The sequence below is a fragment of the Myodes glareolus genome, chromosome 11 (genome assembly GCF_982192425.1).
Source record: "Myodes glareolus chromosome 11, mMyoGla1.1, whole genome shotgun sequence".
In the NCBI taxonomy this organism is placed as follows: Eukaryota; Metazoa; Chordata; class Mammalia; order Rodentia; family Cricetidae; genus Myodes; species Myodes glareolus.
This window is the reverse complement of record NC_142036.1, coordinates 24,608,232-24,627,621: the sequence shown is the minus strand read 5'-3', so window position 1 is coordinate 24,627,621 and position 19,390 is coordinate 24,608,232. Positions and strand designations below refer to the sequence as shown.

At 51.9% G+C, this 19,390-nt stretch overlaps 1 protein-coding gene across 2 annotated transcripts in view; it reads right to left on the bottom strand.

The window, feature by feature from the left end:
• Itpk1 (inositol-tetrakisphosphate 1-kinase) overlaps positions 1 to 19,390 on the bottom strand; it is a 134,298-nt gene that overhangs the window by 35,969 nt on the left and 78,939 nt on the right. For both annotated transcript variants that reach the window (XM_085697854.2, XM_085697855.2), the window contains exons 3-4: positions 16,954 to 17,079; positions 387 to 504 (exon numbers count right to left, since the gene is read on the bottom strand). In XM_085697854.2, coding sequence (XP_085553980.1) covers positions 387 to 504; positions 16,954 to 17,079 — 244 coding nt within the window. The remainder of the gene's footprint in view (positions 1 to 386; positions 505 to 16,953; positions 17,080 to 19,390) is intronic.

Genomic DNA, 19,390 nt, shown 5'->3' with positions numbered 1-19,390 from the left:
TGATTAGACACCTGGTTTCCCCTTGTCTCCTTTGCCCTGTTACATAACTCCACTCCATGTGAGTGGTTCCGCACACACGCCTGTTCCCCGACCACAGTGCTATCAGGACACCTCATCTCCCCCCAGGGGTTCAGCACAGCAAAACCCTTTGCAGCGGTCAGAACTACTCTCCCCAAGAGCATTCTTTGGCTTGTATTTCTTAATCCTGGTTGCAAAGAAGAACATAGTTCCTCCCTACCTATGATGGCTGCCCCCAGAACTCAATTCCGTCCTGTGCCAAAGTGCTCAAGACAAGATCCCTTGCCCTTCCTCAAACATTAATAACCCGTGACTGCAGAGGCGGCTGGGCCACACCTGTCAGGAGGCTGAGCCACATGTGTCCATACCTTTCATGTAGGCCTCAATCTTGCGTATAAGCTCGTAGGACTTGGAGCGGTCTAACAGGGTCCTGATGGCGGGGAGGGGGTCCAAGACGATGGTCTCGGGGTGAGCATCAATGTACTCCTGAAAGAAAAGCCCACTGTGGTTAGAGGAGGAGGGGGAGGCTGCTATAAGAGCAATGACAGGGCTCTGTGCACACAATCCTCCACAAACCTGCTCTTCTCCCTCCTTTCCCCACGACATGACTTTGATTAAACTAATAACGGGACCAGAAGAGGACACGTGACCTTGCATCTGTCCAATCAGAGGCAGGCTTGGGGTCTGGCTGGGATTCTTCTCTGCCTCCTGGAGGAAAGAGCACAGAGGTGTGTATCTGTGCACAGGCACAATGGGAACTTAAGCAGAGTGTGCCTAAGGCCCGAGCACAGAAGGGGAGAGCAGTTATGTTCTGATGAGGTCATGCGCCCCTTTGGTAAGAGTTCTGTCTGAATCCAGACCTGGTCAATCTGCTCGGCATGCTCCATCAGAGCGCCATTCCAGCCTCCCGCACCAACGGATAAGGAAATGTGTGGCGAACAGGGACTGGGCCACTTACTTCAGCCATACCATTAGGTGTTCAACCTTGTTAGAAAGGTGTCAGCCAGGAGGACTTCCCCTCCAACATGGAGCAGTTTTTTGATCTCAAGGGAAACTGGGGGTAAGGGATAGCCTTTGAAGAGTCTGACATCATCCTGGAAGGAGCAGACACTTACATGGGAGACAAGACACTATAGGACAACTCAGTAAATTAAAGACAGAGGGGCTGGGGAGATGGACCAGCCAGTGAAGGGCTTGCTATGCAAGCATGAGGATCTGAATTTAATCCCCAGGTCGGGTGAAAGCAGGCAGGCAGATCCCTAGGGCTTGCTGGTCACTCAGCCTAGCCTACCTGGCAAGTTTCAGAGGAGTAAGAATAAACAAGGTGGGCAGTTCCAAATGAACAACACTTGAGGGTGACCTCTAGCCTACACACACACGTGCGCGCACAAAAACACACGCATGCACACAATACACACAGAGACACACACACAGAGACACACACGCATACACAAGCACACACACATGCACAGACGCGCATACACCTACATATACAGAGACACAAACATGCACACATGAGTATACACCCACCAAGAGACAAGAAAAGCCACTCTGTCGTGACTCCACAAGCCCTAGGCAGAATGAGTCAGAGCAACTTGTTGACATATGGAAATGAGATTGTCCTCTCTGGCTCTTCAAATTTATAATTTGAAGGATATAATTACAAGATGCTGAAGAGGGCTTCAGTAAAAAGGCTGAGCTCAAGGAAGGCCCTTCCCAGCACCTGTGAATAAGGACCTATTTGGAAATGGGTCGGGTCTTTAGCCATTATCAAGTTAGTAGGCAGTTGTACTGAGTATGTGTGAGTATGAGCCAGATCCTCCCTTGGCCTCCAGACAGAACTAGCCCTGCTAATATCTTGAGTTCAGAATTTCAGGGCCTAAACTATGACAGAATGAATTGCTAAGTCACCAGGCTTATGGTCAAGACAGCCCTGCCCCCACCCCCCCAAAAAAATAATCACACAAGTTCACTTTATCACCGCTGCCTTCAAGCCAGCCCCACCCTGGTCCACACCCCAGGCTGAGGTTAGCAAAGGTCAGGAGAAAATACCCGCAAGGCCGCTCTCAATAAGCTTTATCAACACAGAAAGAGCCATTGACTGTTTTCTAAGAGAGCCTATTTTTGTTCCTAGTATCACTTTGAGAGCATCTAAGGCAAAGCCAGAGCCATACTCACTTGGTCCACAACTGCCCTTCCCTTGAACTCACACAGGACTTCCTTTCTGTCCTCTCCCCAAGGCTTAACTCTCCCTCTCTCCCCTGGACGTGTGCCACCTGGGGAGGGCCTCTGTGCTGGCACCAACTCTAGTAGAGTCCAGTGTCCTGCCCACTCCTGAGACTGACTCCCTTTGCCCCGTGGCTGCTTATACAGCTGCTATGCAGATAAACGAAGAATGGCCAATAGGCCACACAGCTGTGCCCATTGCCACTCTCTCCTAGTCTCGGCTTACCTAGGGGCTGTTCCTGAGCCCTGCTTTTCCCATGGGGGCTTCTCACGGGCAAGCGTAACTGCTTTCCTTCATCGAGGCATGCTGACACACAAGCCCCCCTCCTCCCTATGCTGCTCAGAGACTTACAAAACATAACTCTACATGTGCCAGTGCTGGGGTGTCTTCCAGGTGCAGCAGACACACCAGTGAAGAGGAACCGCTACATCCGGTTCCCAACTCCTCCACAGTCTTAGCGAGCCCTGAAAGTCCCAGTCAGTCCTTCAGCCCTTGGGAGGCAGAGGCAGGTGGATCTCTGGGAGCTCGAGGCTGGCCTGGTCTACAGAGCGAGTTCCAGGACAGCCAATGCTAAACAAAGAAACCCTTTCTTGAAAAACTTAAAACAAAACAAAACAAAACAAAAAACCAAACCAAACCAAACCAAAAAGAAAAAAAAAACCCACTCCCTCAAACCCCTTCCCAGGCCACTGCTTCCAGAAGCACCCTGGTGTTCCAGGAAGAACATGTGACAGGGACCTAGGCAGCCAGCCACTGGACTTCTCAGGGTCTCTCAAGATATACTGCGGATGACCCTGCAGGTTCTTGTACGGACACCCCAGGAGTCTGCTGGCTAGAGAAACCCGAGGAGCAGAGTTCCAAGGCCACAAACGACTTCCCTGGAGGGCGAGAGACTGTTTCCTGATAGCACTGCAGGTGTCACCAGGGCTGCACGCACTTGCTGCCCCAGACACTCACCACCCAGGGGATGGCCCGTTCTCCCCAGCAACTGAAGCCACCTAAACACAGACGTGCATTTCCTCCCCAATGCCCCCAACAAAGCTCATGTGGCCTCATGTTCCTGCACCAGGACAGAAACCTTTAAATAGAACTCAGTATCACCGAGGCAGGAATTTAAGCCAAAATCACAAGAGAAAGAAGCCACATGAAACCAGAGAGGGAAACAATCTGACAAGCAGGCGCCAACAAGCTTGGGCCAGGGATGAAAGCAGCGGTGCACACAGAAGAATCTCTGCCTGGCTTTTCCCTGGGATCACAGCACGTTTTCCTCCGAGCTTTTCAGCTCATCCATTGTATGGAGGGCTGCGCGCACTTTTCACAAGTCTCTTAGAATTGCCAAACAAATTGCTGGAAGAAAGACTCAAACCATCTCCATGGCAAATGGTAAACACCCATTCCCTTGGAGAGCTGGCCTGCCACGAGGGAGCAGAGTGAGATCCTGAAGAGAAAGGGAGAAAAGGGAGTCTGGCCTTTCCACGGAAATGGACACCCTGGACCCAGTGGGGTCAGGAAGAGGCAGAAAGTTCCACTGTCAGAGGGATAAGGAGGCAGAGGCAAACCAGGTGCCCACTCGGGGAGCACAGGCTCTCCAGGGCCACCGATGATGCCCTAGGGGCACTATGGGTAGGGGAAGACAGTTTTCCCACTGCAATCTGAGACAAAAGAGCGGACTGGGGGAGCACCAGCTGTACTACATCTCTGCAGCCCCCTGGCAGGGAGTCAAACCTTGCTCTCCAACAGAAAGGACCACCAGAAGCCCCAGACTCAGATCTGGCCGTGTGTTATAGTTAGATTTTTGCCAACCCGATACAAACCTAGACATACTTGGGAAGAAAGAGTTCTCATTTGAGGATTCGCTCCACCAGACTGGCCTGAGGAAGCAATGTCACATCTTGACCGTTAATTGACATAAGAAGGTCCATCCCCATCGGGCGATGGTGGCTCAACCTTTAATCCCAGCACTTGGGAGGCAGAGAAAGTCAGATCTCTGTGAGTTTGAGGCCAGCCTGGTCTACAAGAGCTAGTTCCAGGACAGGCTCCAAAACTACAGAAAAACCCTGTCTCATAAACAAACAAACTAATTAATTAATTAATTAAAAAAGAGGGCCCATCCCACCGTGAACGGTGCCATTCCTAGGCAAGTGAGCCTGGGCTGTTGAAGAAAGGTAGCCGAGCAAGCCATGGAAAACAGGCCAGTAAGCGGCTCTCCTCCATCATTGCTGCTTCATCTGCCTTTGGGTTCTTGCCTCAGCTTCCCTCGACGATGGACGGTAACTGTAGCTGGAAACAAAGCCTGTTCTCAAGCCGCTGTTGGCTATGGTGTTTAACACAGCCAGAGGAGGAAACTGGGACACATGCTCCATGTCCGGAAGCAAGCCTGCAGTCCCATGATGTGACTGACCTAAGCTCTGGATAAAGCAATCCCAGGGGGCTGCTGGGGTCCACGGACGATCAACGCATAGAGGGCGGGTAGAACACAGAATAAAAGAATGTTCTGCATTTTGCAACACGGGACTCAGCAAACCACTGGGCTCAAGTCTCTGGGCTCACCCTACCCCTACCCTGAAGACTCTCCAGGTCACTAGCTCTGCACTGGAGAGTTGCCGCAAGAGGTCCCAGGCTCCGAAGGACACATATGAGCGTAATTCCACTGAGTGCTGTCCCAAAGACATCGCCTGGATACCAGCCCATGGCTCAATCCAGCAGGGGCCAGCATCCAGAGCTTCATTTGGCTCTGGGAGGAGATGCACTGGGCATCTTGGACTTACAGGTCCTAACTATGGGCTCCCAGGAATCAGGAGGTTGGGTGTTTTGGTAGCACCTGACCACCAAGGGAACGGCAGGAGTGACTCCCAGGCAGAGCTGAACTGACTTCCATTTAGCGGCTGAAGATTACTCTAATGGGAGCCTTTATGGAAAGGAAGTGACTGTGGGCCTTCTCGGTGCCATCTTCCTCCTCTCAGTTCCTCTGACAGTCATAAAGGCTGGCCTTCTGCACTCCTCCCAGGCTGGGTGAGAGCCAAGAAAGCTTTGGACCTGGACTCACCTCCAGGGTGAATCACTCCTAAGACCATAGACAGGCTTCTCTCATACCCATCCCATCACAGACGTCCTGTTAATTGCCCCTCCAACGAAGAAACCAGGGCTCAGAGCACCTCAGTGAAGGAAGGTCCCTATGGGATCCTGGCTCCAGGAAGGACAGCTCAATTGCATCTGGGCCAGCACTATTCAGCTCATTCCGAGGAGGAAGCTGCGATGGGGCTGTGGCCTGCAGTCTAGTGGGTGTACAAGCTGAAGTATTCCCCATGGCAGCACGAGCCAAAGAAAATACCCACAGGGAAAAGATGCACAGGGAGGTTGCAGCCCCTCTCCCTCTGTGGGAGTCCCGCGGATCTAGAAGCAAAGGAAGATCCCTTAGCCCAGTCTGGCTTCTCAGGAAGGAAGTAGTATCTATGCCAAGGTTCCCAGCCCCGGATTAAGGCTAACATAAACGAAGACAGATGCCCTTGGGAGATTGCATCAGTGAGTGGCAGTCCAGATAGATTGGTGATTATGAGGAAGATTCACGGGGCACAGGGTAAGAGACCTGTGCAGGATTCTGAGGCACAGGACTAACATACACGTGGGCAGGGCAGTAATGGAAACACACTGAGGGATAAGGAGACCACACAGAGGGAAGACACCAGCTGGGTGAAGGACATTGTGCTGCAAAGGTACACTCTGGTTCTACAGAAAGGGAAACCTGGCCGCAGGATGTCAACGCCATGTGAGATTGAAGACTTTGGCCGTAGCACACAATATTTTGTGGGAGGACAAATACTAGATCTTCCAGCAGACCAGTGGAGCCGGGTGGGTGACCAGTGGAGTCAACCCACAGCTGATAGACTCGACACTAACCAAGGCCAAGATCAACACCCCCAGGCAATGTTTTCCCATCACCTGCCTGTTCACCACAGTTCCAAGACATCCACACAGTTGCAAGTGTCTTGGTGCAGGAGGGCATGTTCGGTTGGCATCAGGCCTACTGTAGGCCAGAACCTTGGAGTATACACTTAAACCCTGGAGCCAGGCTTTCAGGAGCCAAGGGACAGTTAGGCAGCACACAGAATATACCAGGGGCTAAGGCACCAAGCTTAGTCATTCACAGTGTCAAAGACAGAGCTGTGCTGTATGTGGCCTGTGTTACCAGTCCCTGGTGGTTGGCCACGGCCTTTCAATCATCTATAGATCACGTCTTTCAGCCCAGCAGCACGCAGCCCAGACCCAACCTAACACAAGAACCCAGAGGCACCATTCAGCTTGAGAGAACAGTGGAGAAAAAAAAAAATGGCTTGAGTTACCTAAGTTAGTGGTTTCTCAGTTGCCCTAGCTGTACAGTAAAAAGTTTGAAGTGATTGGTTTTTAGGATCCAGACACTTAGGTTGTAATATGCAGAACAAACCAGAAAAGGTTCCTGGGCCCCTATGCTGAGTCAGGCCTGAGGCATACAGATTCAGAAGCCTGTGGCCTTGTACCCTGGGAGCACAAAGCACGTGGTTACGGGTCCCCTGCTGTGGGCCAGTTAGGTATGCTCACACACATGCTGGGCCAGACAGAAAACACCTCCCGTGCCCCTGACAGGCCAAGGTCATTCAGTGACAGACACAAGGTCAGACAAGGCCATGCTCAGAGCTGTCTTTTTTGAATCTCCACACACTCCGGTCTTGTCTGATGTGCAGAGAGAGCTTCCTGCCCCACTCTCTGAAAAGGCTTCTCCGGAGAGTTCAGCTTCCTGTAAGCAGACATTTGTATTCCTGAGAGCTCTCTCTTGTCTGAGCACTCAGCCTAAGGCCTCCTGGTGTAGAAGAGGCCAGCCCCTAGGATGAGGGGGAGGGTATAATTTCCACCTATTAAACTACATGACAACAGCCACTTCCCATCTACCATTATAGAGATAAAGGAATCCTAATGGCGGTGACAATAGGGCAGGGGATTATTGATATAGGGGATGCATGGCGAGGGGCGAGCACAAGTCTGGCCATGAGGGAATATGGGGGGAGGGGGTTTCTGAGGCCACCAATGCTGAAGAGTCACAGGCAGAAGTCAAGAGTAAAAGGACATTTCAGGCTGATGCCTTGGAGGAAGGACATTTAACACATCTGTGAACCAGACACCTGCTATAACTGGGGTGGACATGGCTCTCAAAGAAAAGTTCAGGCCAAGGTCCTAGCAACAGAAGAGCTAAGGAGTCTAGACCTGATCATAAAGAAATAAAGCTGGGTGATGGTGGTGCACACCTTTAATCCCAGCACTCGGGAGGCAGAGGCAGGCGGATCCCTGTGAGTTCAAGCCCAGCCTGATCTACAAGAGCTAGTTCCAGGACAGACTCCAAAGGCTCTGTAGAGGTACTCTGTCCCAAACAAACAAGGTCCCTGGCCTAGGGAATAGGAGTGCCAGGCCAGGATACACTCAGGCAGCACCCTAGCCAGCCCAGGGTCCTATGGCTGCCATGTTACTGCGTAGTCTGTACACAGGTGCAAAAGGTCCCTTTAAGAGACAAGTTCCACCCAATCCAGCTCTCTTCCTGCTATTCTTCTGAAGAGGCTAGTAGGTCTCTGCCTCTGTCTCTTTCTTCCCTTTTCTTCCCCCTTCTCTCAATAAACTTCCATTTAAGCGGTCTACATGGCATATTTGTCTCTTGTCCGCCATGAAGCCTCTGGCTCTCACCCACCAAGGTCCCTCTAGTGCAGAAATTATCACAGTGACCAGTCTAGCACTCTGAAAGGTGTGCAGGAAACACACAAGCCTTGGTAGTAAATGAGATGCAGTGTCAACCTTGAGCATGTGGGCTGGACTGCACAGTCACAGAGACTGGGGGGGCTCTTGGACCCTGACTTTTTACACCAACACCATCTCCTGTTATATGGGAGAGCTGACAGAAAGGACAACAGAATCCACCTGAGCCCTCCCTGTTCCTCAGCCATGTTCACTCACTCCCAAGGGCAAGGTGGGATGGCCAGAATCTGACAACACAGGATGCAGAAGAGACAGGACATGCGCAATCCCCCAGCACAGTGAGGAACAAAGTGGTCCAGCCAAGTCCATTAGATCAGCCAGCACAGCCTTTCCCAGGGCTCACAGTGCCCAGGAGCAAATCAGCAGACAAGACTGCTGGACCCCCACACCTTTCGCAGGAAGTAGCTCCAGGCTGCGTTAGGAAATGCAGGAGCGTTTGAAAGCGGGAGTGAAAGTGTGGAACCTGAACAGAAAGAAAATGGGAACTGCAGACTCAGTGTTTCTACGGAGGTATTCATCCTACGGCTCGCTCTCACGTGCACTTGGAGACATGTATGAGGGTAGGCAGCTTACTTCCAAAGTGGTCAGAAAAGTTTAAAGGCCAAGAAGAACTACCTGGTCAAAGAAGGCCAGTAAAGCCAACCAGTGTACAGACAGCTCTCAGCAGGGTGGCCTGCAGGACTGCTCCTGAGTTCCTGGTGGCCACGGGCTCCCTGCCCTCTTCGCCTTGCTGCTTTGCAGCTGGGACCCACAGCCAGAACTCAAGAGCTTCCACCCTGGAACTCGCAGAGAAAAGCAGGTCTCAGGAGCTCCTTCAGAACTCTGGGAAGGCCAGGGGTCACTGGGGAAGACACTGAGCTCCCCACCTACAGATGCAGCCTTCCAGCCTTCTGGTGTCCAACAGGCTCCAGCTGTGCAAGAGCAGGGGGCGTTCTTGTTGCCAGACATTTCTTTTTTTAGTTTTTATTGCACTATACATTTTCTCTGCTCCCCTTCCTTCTTCCTCTCTCCCCTCCTACCCTCTCCCGTGACCACGCGCACAAAGTCACTATGTCATTAAAAATGACCTTGAACTCCTGGTTCTTCTGCCTCCAGCTCACAAATGCTACGGGGATGGGTGCTTACCAATAGGTTCCGCTAATAAACACATCTCTAAAATTCAGCATGCACCCTAACCCTAAGCCTAAACCTGTCAGATATCAGGGTTCAGATCCTGGACAGTTGAGTGGCAGGGCTTGGGTCTTCTTCCCACCATAGGCAAGGGACAGGGAGTCGGGGTGGGTAGGCAGGGTAGCCAAAGGCATGAAACAGGTTCTCTCCCTCGGCAGAAAGAACAGTGTTCAGGCTCTACCGCTTGGCTCAACCTAAATAAACAATGGGCAGATTGTGTGGGCATCTCCACCATGGGATGACTGGCCGTGTGACCCAGACTTGCAGTCATCTTGAGGCTGGCCTCATGGTCACCCTAGTACCAAGTCTGCTGCTCTGGGACAGGCATGGGCCTAGTTTTGAGTCCCTTGGATTCTGCCAGCCGATATTTCTTCAGCTCATGGCACCAGCTGGGTCAGAAGCAATCCAAGGAAACGATCATTTCCTAGGAGACCCTGAGCCACTGACCCTCCAGCCAGCTGCGGGAAAGAGAAGGGGTGTCCACTGGCTATTGTCCAAAGTAAGCCCTTCAGGCACATGCAAAAAATATATATATATTTGTACACTACAACTGAGCTAAATGACTCTGAGCAGGTGACAGCTTCCTCAGACTTTGGTTTTCTTGCCTGAAAAATGCATAACTTGTCCCATTATCTCAATGATTGAGATGAGGAACGGCTAGTGAGAGACAGTCAGGACCCAGGCAATGTGTCCACATGGTCTGTGACCAGTCAAAGGCAGCCTCTGCAGTAGATCTTCTGTGACAATACAAAAATCTTTACTGGATCCCAAGCTCTCACTCTGACCCCAGAGGCCCACATACAAGGTAACAGAAGCTCAACTTAGACGTTATACAACTTCTTGTGGGTTTAGACGCTGGCTTCCTAATTGGGCTGGAAGGCCAAGAACAAGGAAACCTTTGTCCCTGGCCTTCCCCTCCATCCCCCAGCAAGACAGAGACCCTCTGCTAGTGGCTGCTCAGCACTGAAGGCTGTTGGGTGTAACTCCATGCCTGTGGTGCTCTTACATCTGTACTTGAGGGGAAAGGGTGGGTTAAGTTGCGGCTTGAGAGGTGTCAGTCACACTTAGGAACTAGACAGGGTTGATCCAAGGTCACTGTCATAGGTACCCTCCCACATGTTCCCTATGTGGCAGGCAGGGTGACCAGAATCCACATGGGCTGACGGATGAGGGGTGGAGCCAGGGATCACAGCCAAGTCCCTCTGACCACCTCCTCTTGGCCCACATTTCCAAGGACCCCTCACAGGCATGCCTCCCACTAAGAGACACTTTCATAATCACTGCCTTGTTGACTCCAATTACATTAGAGAACTCTAAAGTTGGCTGGGGTCACAGCTAAGGCTGGGCGCAAAGGGCTGCTGTCACTGTAGTAACGGTGTTACCAGAAGCATGGCTGGGTGTTCCAAGGGACCACAGGGTCTGCTTGGATTGCTACACACCAGACACCAACAAGGAAGGTGGTAAGTGGTTGATGCCTACACACACACACACACACACACACACCACTCATCCGAGGCCAGGCACTGTTTTAAGCACATGAGCATATATTGATTTGTTTAATGCTAACAAAAGCCTTATGGGTTATTTTAATTTTTTTAAATATATATATATTTATTTATTGTGCATACAATATTCTGTCTGTGTGTATGCCTGCAAGCCAGAAGAGGGCACCAGACCCCATTACAGATGGTTGTGAGCCACCATGTGGTTGCTGGGAATTGAACTCAGGACCTTTGGAAGAGCAGGCAATGCTCTCAACTGCTGAGCCATCTCTCCAGCCTCGGGCTATTTTAATTTTTAAAGGGAAACAAGAGTCCTGGGCGGAGGTCAGTCCTTTGCCTGCAGGGAGAACCTACTGAGAGCAGGCATGAGCTTTGCCACCTTCTCATCTCCCTGCCATAATCAATCATCGGGACTGCTCCAGCACCTGAGGGCCCAAACACCCAAGAGAGCGTCAGTCAGCTAGCAAGAGGAGCCCTGAACACTGCCAGCCACCAGAGGTTGGCAATTTCAACATTTAGATGCAAGCCGTACTGCCTGCCTGAGTGTAGACGCACCGGCTTCCTGCTGCCTGCCTCCGGTTCCTATAGGTGATAAACAGCTCTTGGTACCTGACTGAGAACCAAGGGACCAATATGGGGGCGGGGGTGGTGGTGGTGGTGGTAATAAATTTGCTTCCAGAATCCTTGGGGTGATTCAAGTGCTCTTGACCCAGACTCCCTTTATATACTGAATACCCACAGGAGGTGTGGCTTTTGTCTTGTCCTGGCAGCTGAGGGAGGGAACACTTGGGATTGAGCATGGAAGGCCTTCTGGGCCTCCAGCATACACATCCATCTTCAGCCCAGACATTCAAGCTCTGGTGACTACCTGGTGTCCTGCCTGCTCCAAGTTCACCTTGCACTGGCAAAACTCCTGAACAGGGCCTCTCTCTGCCAATTAATCTGATCTTATTATCACTATCGTATTGCGTCCTAATCTCTCTGCATAAGAAAGTCCAAGTTCCACAACCTGGACCCAAAACTCTCTTGAGTTTCTGGCCTTGCCACCCTACACTTCAGCCTGCTGGCTCTGGGGCACATTCCTCCATACGTGCCAGGCAGCAGCTCCTACCTCACAAACCTTCTGGCCTTCTTCCCTGCTCCTAGCTATCCACCAGAGCTATGCACTCCACCTACCACTAACCCACAGGGTCCACCCTACACCAGGCTAGACCCTCCCCCACGGTCCTAACACATTGTCAAAACACATAGGCATATCTGAAATGTCAAATGCCAGGTGCAAAGGGCAGTAGTGAGAACAAAGGTCCTGGGAGCAGGTGGCCCCAGGAGAGACAACAGCAGATGATGAATTATTAATTGTCAAATGGTGGGAAGTAAAGGCCAAGGTGGGGAGAACTTGGGACAGGAGCTGTATCTACTACTGGGAGGAAGGCGGTCCTCAGGAAGGGGATCTTGGCTGTAGGAGACGCCTGCGCACAGGGCGGGCAAGAGTCAGGCTTGAGCAGCTGTTGTGGAAAGTTAGTGTGACAAGGAAGAGTTAGGAGGACCACATGAGGTTGACTTTAAAGAACGTGTTCAGAGCCAGGCAAAGTGGCGCACAACTTTAATCCTAGCATTTGGGAGGCAGACAAAGGCAGATCGCTGAGTTTGAGGCCAGCCTGGTCTACATCGTGAGTTTCAGGACAGCCAGAGCTATGTAGTGAGACCCTGTCTTAAAAAAAGAAAACAAAACAAAACAAAATAAAAACAAACAAACAAAAAACCAGACAGACAGACCATTCCAGGAATACTGGAGACAACTGACCTCCTTCCATATGATCAATATGGAGAGGAAGGGCTGAGGAGTCAGGCAAACTGGTAAAATACTCACCTTACAATGAATGAGAACCTGCGTTCAATCCCAAGGATTGAGAGAGAGAGAGAGAGAGAGAGAGACAGACAGACAGACAGACAGAGACAGAACCGAGCATGGCAGCATATGCTTAAAATCTCAGGGTTGGGGAGGCAGATCCCTATAGCTTGCTAACCAGCTAGGCTAGCCTACTTGGCAAGTTTCAGGCCAAAGAGACCCTGAATCAAAAAAACAAAAAAAAAGTCTCCATATCACGATGTATGTATATGTACACACATGCCCACAAACTCATACACACGAGCACATGCACACACACAAATGATGGGGAGAAAACATCAGTTTGAATTCAGGTCTCCCTTTAACCTTATCAGGGACCCGAAAGAGCCACATGCCTGGTGGGTGACAACTGGCATACTCTACCTACAGAGATTCTGGAGCCCAAAAAGGCCACCAGTTCGTACCATTGCAATCATACTAGAAAGGTGGTACTAAAAGTGACAAGACAGAAGGAAAAGACAAGAGGCCCCAAGGTTCCTCTATATCAGTCACACCCATCCCCACTGGCCCAGGAGGGCCCTGGAGGACCTTTGCCCATGTCTGTGCACTGATAACCAAGTCTCAGGCAGTGGGCAAAGGCGCCAGACTGCAGGTTCCACATGACCCTTGGAACAGAAAAACAACTGACTCATCCCAGTGATCCTCTATTGTGAGGTTAATCCAAAAGAAAAACTGACTGGAAGTGGTTCCCGTGGCAACCAACTTGCCTGGCCTGCATATGCACCAGGTCCACACCCGCCCACGTGCTTACCTGGACACAAGGAGGGAACTGGCCACAGTTCCAAACCTCCCTTCCCTGAGGATGAGGCTCGGGACAGCATCCACAGAACACTGTGCTCTAGGGCTATCAGGAACATCTCCAGACCCCATCGTTTCCCACAACGGTTCCCTAGGGACCCGAATACATATGGGGCCCTTTTGGCAGAGCCCTGACTGGGGCAGGGCCCCTTTACTTGGCTCTGTTGTACATACACTTAAGGTGCAGGAGGGGTCTATCTGCACACCGGGCTTTGGGTGCTGCTTCTTGCTCCTGAAATCAATATGCCTATTATGACATCCCTGTCCCTCTTGGGTCCCAAGCCAATGCTTCTTGCTAATGTCCAACAGATAAAATCAAGCAAGAGTTTGAAAATGAAAGCCATGGCATGGTCAAGGTCAAGTGTCAAATCCCAGGTCCAAGTTGCCTGGCTTCTGACCTTCTACCTCTCAGGGAAATGATCAGGTCAGTACTGACAGCTCCAAGCGGCCTGCCCCAAGAGTCCTAATCCCCAGACTTCATCCTGAGTCCCTCAATCTGTCTTAGGCTGGTGTCACTGTGCCCCCATCATCCCATCGCCCCCCCCCCACACACACACACATACACTCCTGCTAACCTCCTGGGGCCTCTGAGGAATGCAGCCTGATGCTTTCTCAAAAAGAGCTGGTCTCTTCCCCAGGAAGACCATCCTGGTCTTTATCATGTATCTGGCTTCTTGATGAAACAGACTGTTCTCAGAATTTTCCCCAGAAATACCTAGCTGAAGGCTACCATCCTAGACAAGACGTTAGCAATGTGTGTGCTCTGCAAATGGCAGGCTCCAGAAACCAGCCAAGACCCTCCCTCCAAGACAGTCCATAAGCACATGTTCTCCGGAATGTTCTTTGGCAGCTGCCCTAGACTGAGGGCTCTCGTGTGTCTGGAGTATCGGGAAGGGGTCAGTGCCCTGAGGGGGCACGGAGTTAACTACTGACCAGACTAAGCCTTTACAGAAAAATGGTACTGATTGAAATGAACATGACCATGGCAATGCCTGGGAAATCACAGGCACTCGGGCCACATTTGCTCCAGGAATACGGCGCCGCCTCCTCCTCATTATTATTATTATTATTATTAATTTTAAAGAACTTTATTATCAGCAGCAGCATGCATATGTCTGTTTTGCCTACATGCATGTCTGTGCACCACATGTGTGCCTGATGTCCATGGGGGCCAGAAAGAACGCTTTGTCTCCTTGGAACAAGATTCACAAATAGTTGTGAGCTGCCATGTGTGTGCTGGGATGAACCTGGGTCCTCTGGAAGAGCAACCAGTGCTCTTAACCTCAGAGCCTCCTCTCTAGCTTCAGAGCATGCCATCTTAAGGATGACAAATGTATACTATCGGGGTTACAAGGCCCTTCCTCTCCTTTGTCTCTGGAGAAGTGGCAGGGCAGGGACCTGAGAGAGACACCTATGGTGGTTTAAATGAGAAATGCCCCCTGTGGTCTCAGGCACGTGAATACTTGGTCCCCTGGTGGTGTCACTGGGGAGGTTTGGGTGGTACAGTCTTGATGGAAGAAGGAGAAGGATGCAGCTGGAGGTGGGCTTCAAGAACGCAACGCCTCATCTACTTCCAGTTCACCCCTGCTTCACAGCTGAGTGGAGGGTGTGAGCTCTTAGCTCCCTGCTCCAGCAGCTAGGCTGCCATCTACTGCCGTGCTGTCCCGGCATTACGGAACCGGAAGCTAAAATAAACCCTCCTGTAAGTCACTCTGGTCGTGGTGTCTCTACAGCAACAAAAAAGTGAGTCCCACACGACCCAACCTGCACCCCCTCCTCACCTGGAGGTAGTCACACCTGGGTAGTTCACAGCAAAGCCCACACCGCGTGGCAGTAACTATCTCTGCTGAAGTCATCATCGCTCTCCTTATACCTGGCCTGCTGTTCTCAGACCAGGCTTGGCAGGGTCCCTGCAAGGTGCCAACACTGTCCTCTGTGGGACTGGCAGACATTTCGGCCTCAAGGGTCTACACAGCTACCCAGGTTCTGATGTCTCCCCAGAGAACCAGTGCCTAAGGAGCTGTAGGCATAGGAATTAGCCACTAGGGGCCTCCTAGAGGACAGGAGGCCTGAGTGGGGGGTGACAATGGTGGCTGCTTTACTGAGTGCCCAGAGCACCCATAGGATGGTGGTGAAGGCAGGTGAATACCTGGTCACTGAGAGTAGTGTAAACGCCACCGACAGGGAGCAAGCAGAGGATTCAGAAAGTCAATACTGAGCCCTGCCCCTGCCACACCCCACACACCTCTGAGCCTTAGTTTCCTGGTTATAAAACAAAGCAGACAAGGAGACCTGCCCTGAGGGATGGAGAGATAAAATGGGCTCAGGTTGGCTGCTTTGGGGGCTAAGTCCACGCCACAGAGAGGGGGCCAGTCAGGGCAAACCTTCCGGCCTTGCCTCACTCTAGAGAAGGGCCCGAAGAACTAACTGCACAGCAGAAACCCAGGCAGTAAGCACAGCACGTACCAGCGGCGAGCACCCTCCAGGACCCAGCACGGAAGCACTTTCCGTCGCTGCCCAGCTGCTCCTCCCTGCAAGCACCCATTTGACAAGCAAGAAAACTGAGGCTCCACAAGGTGGAGGAGGACCATGGCCATAGCCTCAGCCGATGAGAAGACGGAGCTCAGCAAATGAGAGGGACTTTATATAGAGGTCCACGGGGACAATCCCTACCTCATTGTGGCTGCCCCTAGAATGCATGCAGGAGGCAAAGAGTAGCTGCAACTGGCGGGGAAAAGAAACTCCACAGCAAGAGGTCTCCAGGAAGTGGGTGAGAGCCGTGAGATGCTCGGGGGGCTGAGGCCACCAACCCTGAACACGTGGCAGAGAGGAACACTGTCAGCAGGATGGCTGCTGTGTGACAAGAGTCCCTTTGTCCTGGCCGAGGAAAGGATCGCCAACCTCCAATTACTGCAGATGAAAAGTGCTGGTTCAAGCACCCCGTGTCCTAGGGAGGCCCGAGAACGGCCACTATTTCAGCTGCATTTCTGCTGATAATATGACTTTGTTTCATGACCCCTGCGCTGGCTGCCAGGGGCAAGTCAGCAGTGGCAGCAACAGCAGCATCACATGGAAACCCTAAGGTGACAGACAGATCATCCAGGGGTCAGGATCTGGAGCTGCTGGGGAAACGGGTAAGGAGCAGGGAACACCCCTCAGGCCCATGAGAAATGTCAAGCAAGGCATACACAATATCAAATTATACAGGGGCTTTTCCAAGGTTCAAAAATTTTAAGGAACCCTTGACCCCAGGTGCAACAGAGGGGTCCCATCCTGGGGTCAAAATGAAGTCACCAGCCAGTGCTGAGCATACCTGCCCTGAAGACACAGAAACCTTATCTGGACTCAGCAGCTCTCTGACCATGAACAGGACATCAAACCTGGGTTACACTCAAGCCTGAGGTCCGGCCTGCAACTGAGCACTCGCCCAGGAAACCACAGCTTGTCAGGGGCAGAACCATTTCTACAGATGTTGCAGCTCTAAGCTGCACGGCCAACCTGGCCTTCCCCAACCCCCACAGGCCCCATAGCCAGGCATCAGCACCCTCACTCACTTGGAATCTGTGCACCAGTTCCAGGGACTGGCTGTCATTCTGATCAGCCTCGAGGATGACATCCGTCAGCTTGTGGATGATGACGTCCAGGGGACCCTGCTCCTCAATTGGCCGGCTGAGGTTCAGCTGCAAGGTGGAAACATAAGAAGCGGTTCAGTGCCTGAGTCCACATCTGGGACCCCTGAGTCCCGGTAGCACCCCAGAGGGCAAGTGACTGGACTGACAGAACAAGAACTCAAGGGCCCCACCACTCATCATTTATACGTAGGATCCCCCAAAGGCAGAAAACACACGAGCAGGGGATGCCACACCCGGGATGTACGGAGAAAGCATTTATTAAACACCTCAACTGCCCAACCAACGCTCAGAGCGATAAAGAAAAATGACCAGTCAGTCAAAACTCCGTCTAAGCACATGTTCTTCCCCTCTAAGGCAGAGTGATGTCCTTGGCAAGCGTGGGAGTCGCTGCCTTGCATTCCACCCTGAGACCGGGCTGTGTCACCCACAGCGGAGGGGTGCCCAAGCACAGAGCTGCCTGTGATCGGTTGTGCACTGTGTGCCCTGCTCCGGTGAGGAATGTGTTTGTTTTTTCAAGAGCACAGGGTTGGGAAGATCAAGCCTCAAGAGAACCAGAGTGGCCAGTTGATATTCAGTATCACCTGACCCCAAGCCAAGAGCACCTGCCAACAGCCGGGGCGGCCGGACAACGTGCTTCCTGATGCGCCAGATGTCTGCCGCCAGCACAGGGCCACCACCACCTGCAAGGCCAGACTCTGGAGGCAAGTTGACGCTGGCACCTGGCTGACCCCCCACATGGCCTCAGCAAGGCCAGAGAAGGCCAGCCCTGACTCACTCCCCATCCTCAAATGCAGCTAGCTCCAGGATTCGGGGCTGGCTGTGGCCACATCATTCATGACACAAAGCCGCTACAAACGGTCATTCTGAGGAGACGGCACACGAATGACATACCTATCTGTCTCCTTTTATTCCCAGCCACTATGGGACAGGATACCACGAACAAAGCAAGTGAGGGCAGAGAATTTTAAAACGTGCCTCAGATCTGGGTGGAAGAGTACGGCTAGGATGCAAAGTAAGACCTGAGGCAACTGATCTGATCTCCCGGCCCACCCTCTGCCCCTTGTCCACTGGGTCCCCTGCTGTCGCAATCTCAAAAGCCACAACCACATAGCTGCTGTCCATTAACAAAATCACAGCTTGGGGCCCTGGAGGAAGGCGAGAAGGAGGGCAGGTCAGAGCACTGGTCCCCGCACCTGGGCCTCATGCCACCTTCAATCCTGGTATTTCTGCACAGCCCATCTCCCCAAGATTACCGACTATCTCTGTGGCTCCAGTGACATTTTTGGCTGCCCTGTCCCAGCAGGCCTACGGGTGGTGACAATTCCCCACACTTGTTCATACTACGTATTCTGTCTTGTCGGCCCCTCAGGCCCCACTCACACCTGCTGCAGATACACCCGTATTTTAACTTTTCTGATAAGCCTTTGGAATGTGCCAGCTCTTTCCTGCTGTCCTTAGCTTCATTTTTTATGGTCTGCCAGGACAGATGTTAAAAGGTCACTCCTATTTTAAGGGGGGAAAAAAGTACCAGAGACCTCCCAATGAGAAATCATCAAGGACCATGCTTCCCTCCCATGGTGACAAGCTTGTATACCAAACAAAACAAATACAGCCAAGACACCAGACTGGGGAGGGGAAAGGATGCAGACCAAGCGTCTTTTGCTGTTATTTGAAATTGGGTCTGGCTGGTCTCAAGCTTAAGGTGATCACCCTGACTCTGCCTCCTGGGTGTCTTCTGAGACCTCACAGCAAGGCAAGGAGGTGGGGATGACGTTGCTATCTCCCAGGATCAGAACACCGAGAACCTAAGGAGACAAAAGACCAACCACATCGTGTAGCTGGGAGCAGACTGAGGCCCAGCAGAAATGCCACTGTCGGCCCCTCGGCCTCAGTTTCCTCCAAGGAAACTGAAAGGGTCTCTCTGGTTCTATAAGCTGATTTCACACTACCTTCTCATCCAACCCCAACGGATCTGAAGGAAGTGGAGAAGCTACCAGAACGAGAAGAGGCACCCAAGGAACTACAGCCATGCCTGCTGGGTTCCACGATGTCAGGCACCACAAACTGAAGCCCCATATTCTTCAGACCACGACAACTATGAAGAGAGATCCCAAGAGTGACAGCAGGCACAATACCCAAGTCCACACAGAACTACCATGCTGGTCTTCACATCTCCAGTTCTCCCTGGATGGTACTGGGGAAGCGGGCACAGCGTCAGAGCCTAAGCTGGTTACCGCATAGGGCGTGCATATGTTAATTATTGTTGTTCTAGAGGTTAGGGATGGCTCTTGGGCCACTGGAGTTTGCAGGAACAGAAACCAGCCAGAGAAAAGTCAGGGACCCCCCTGAGGCTCGGGGA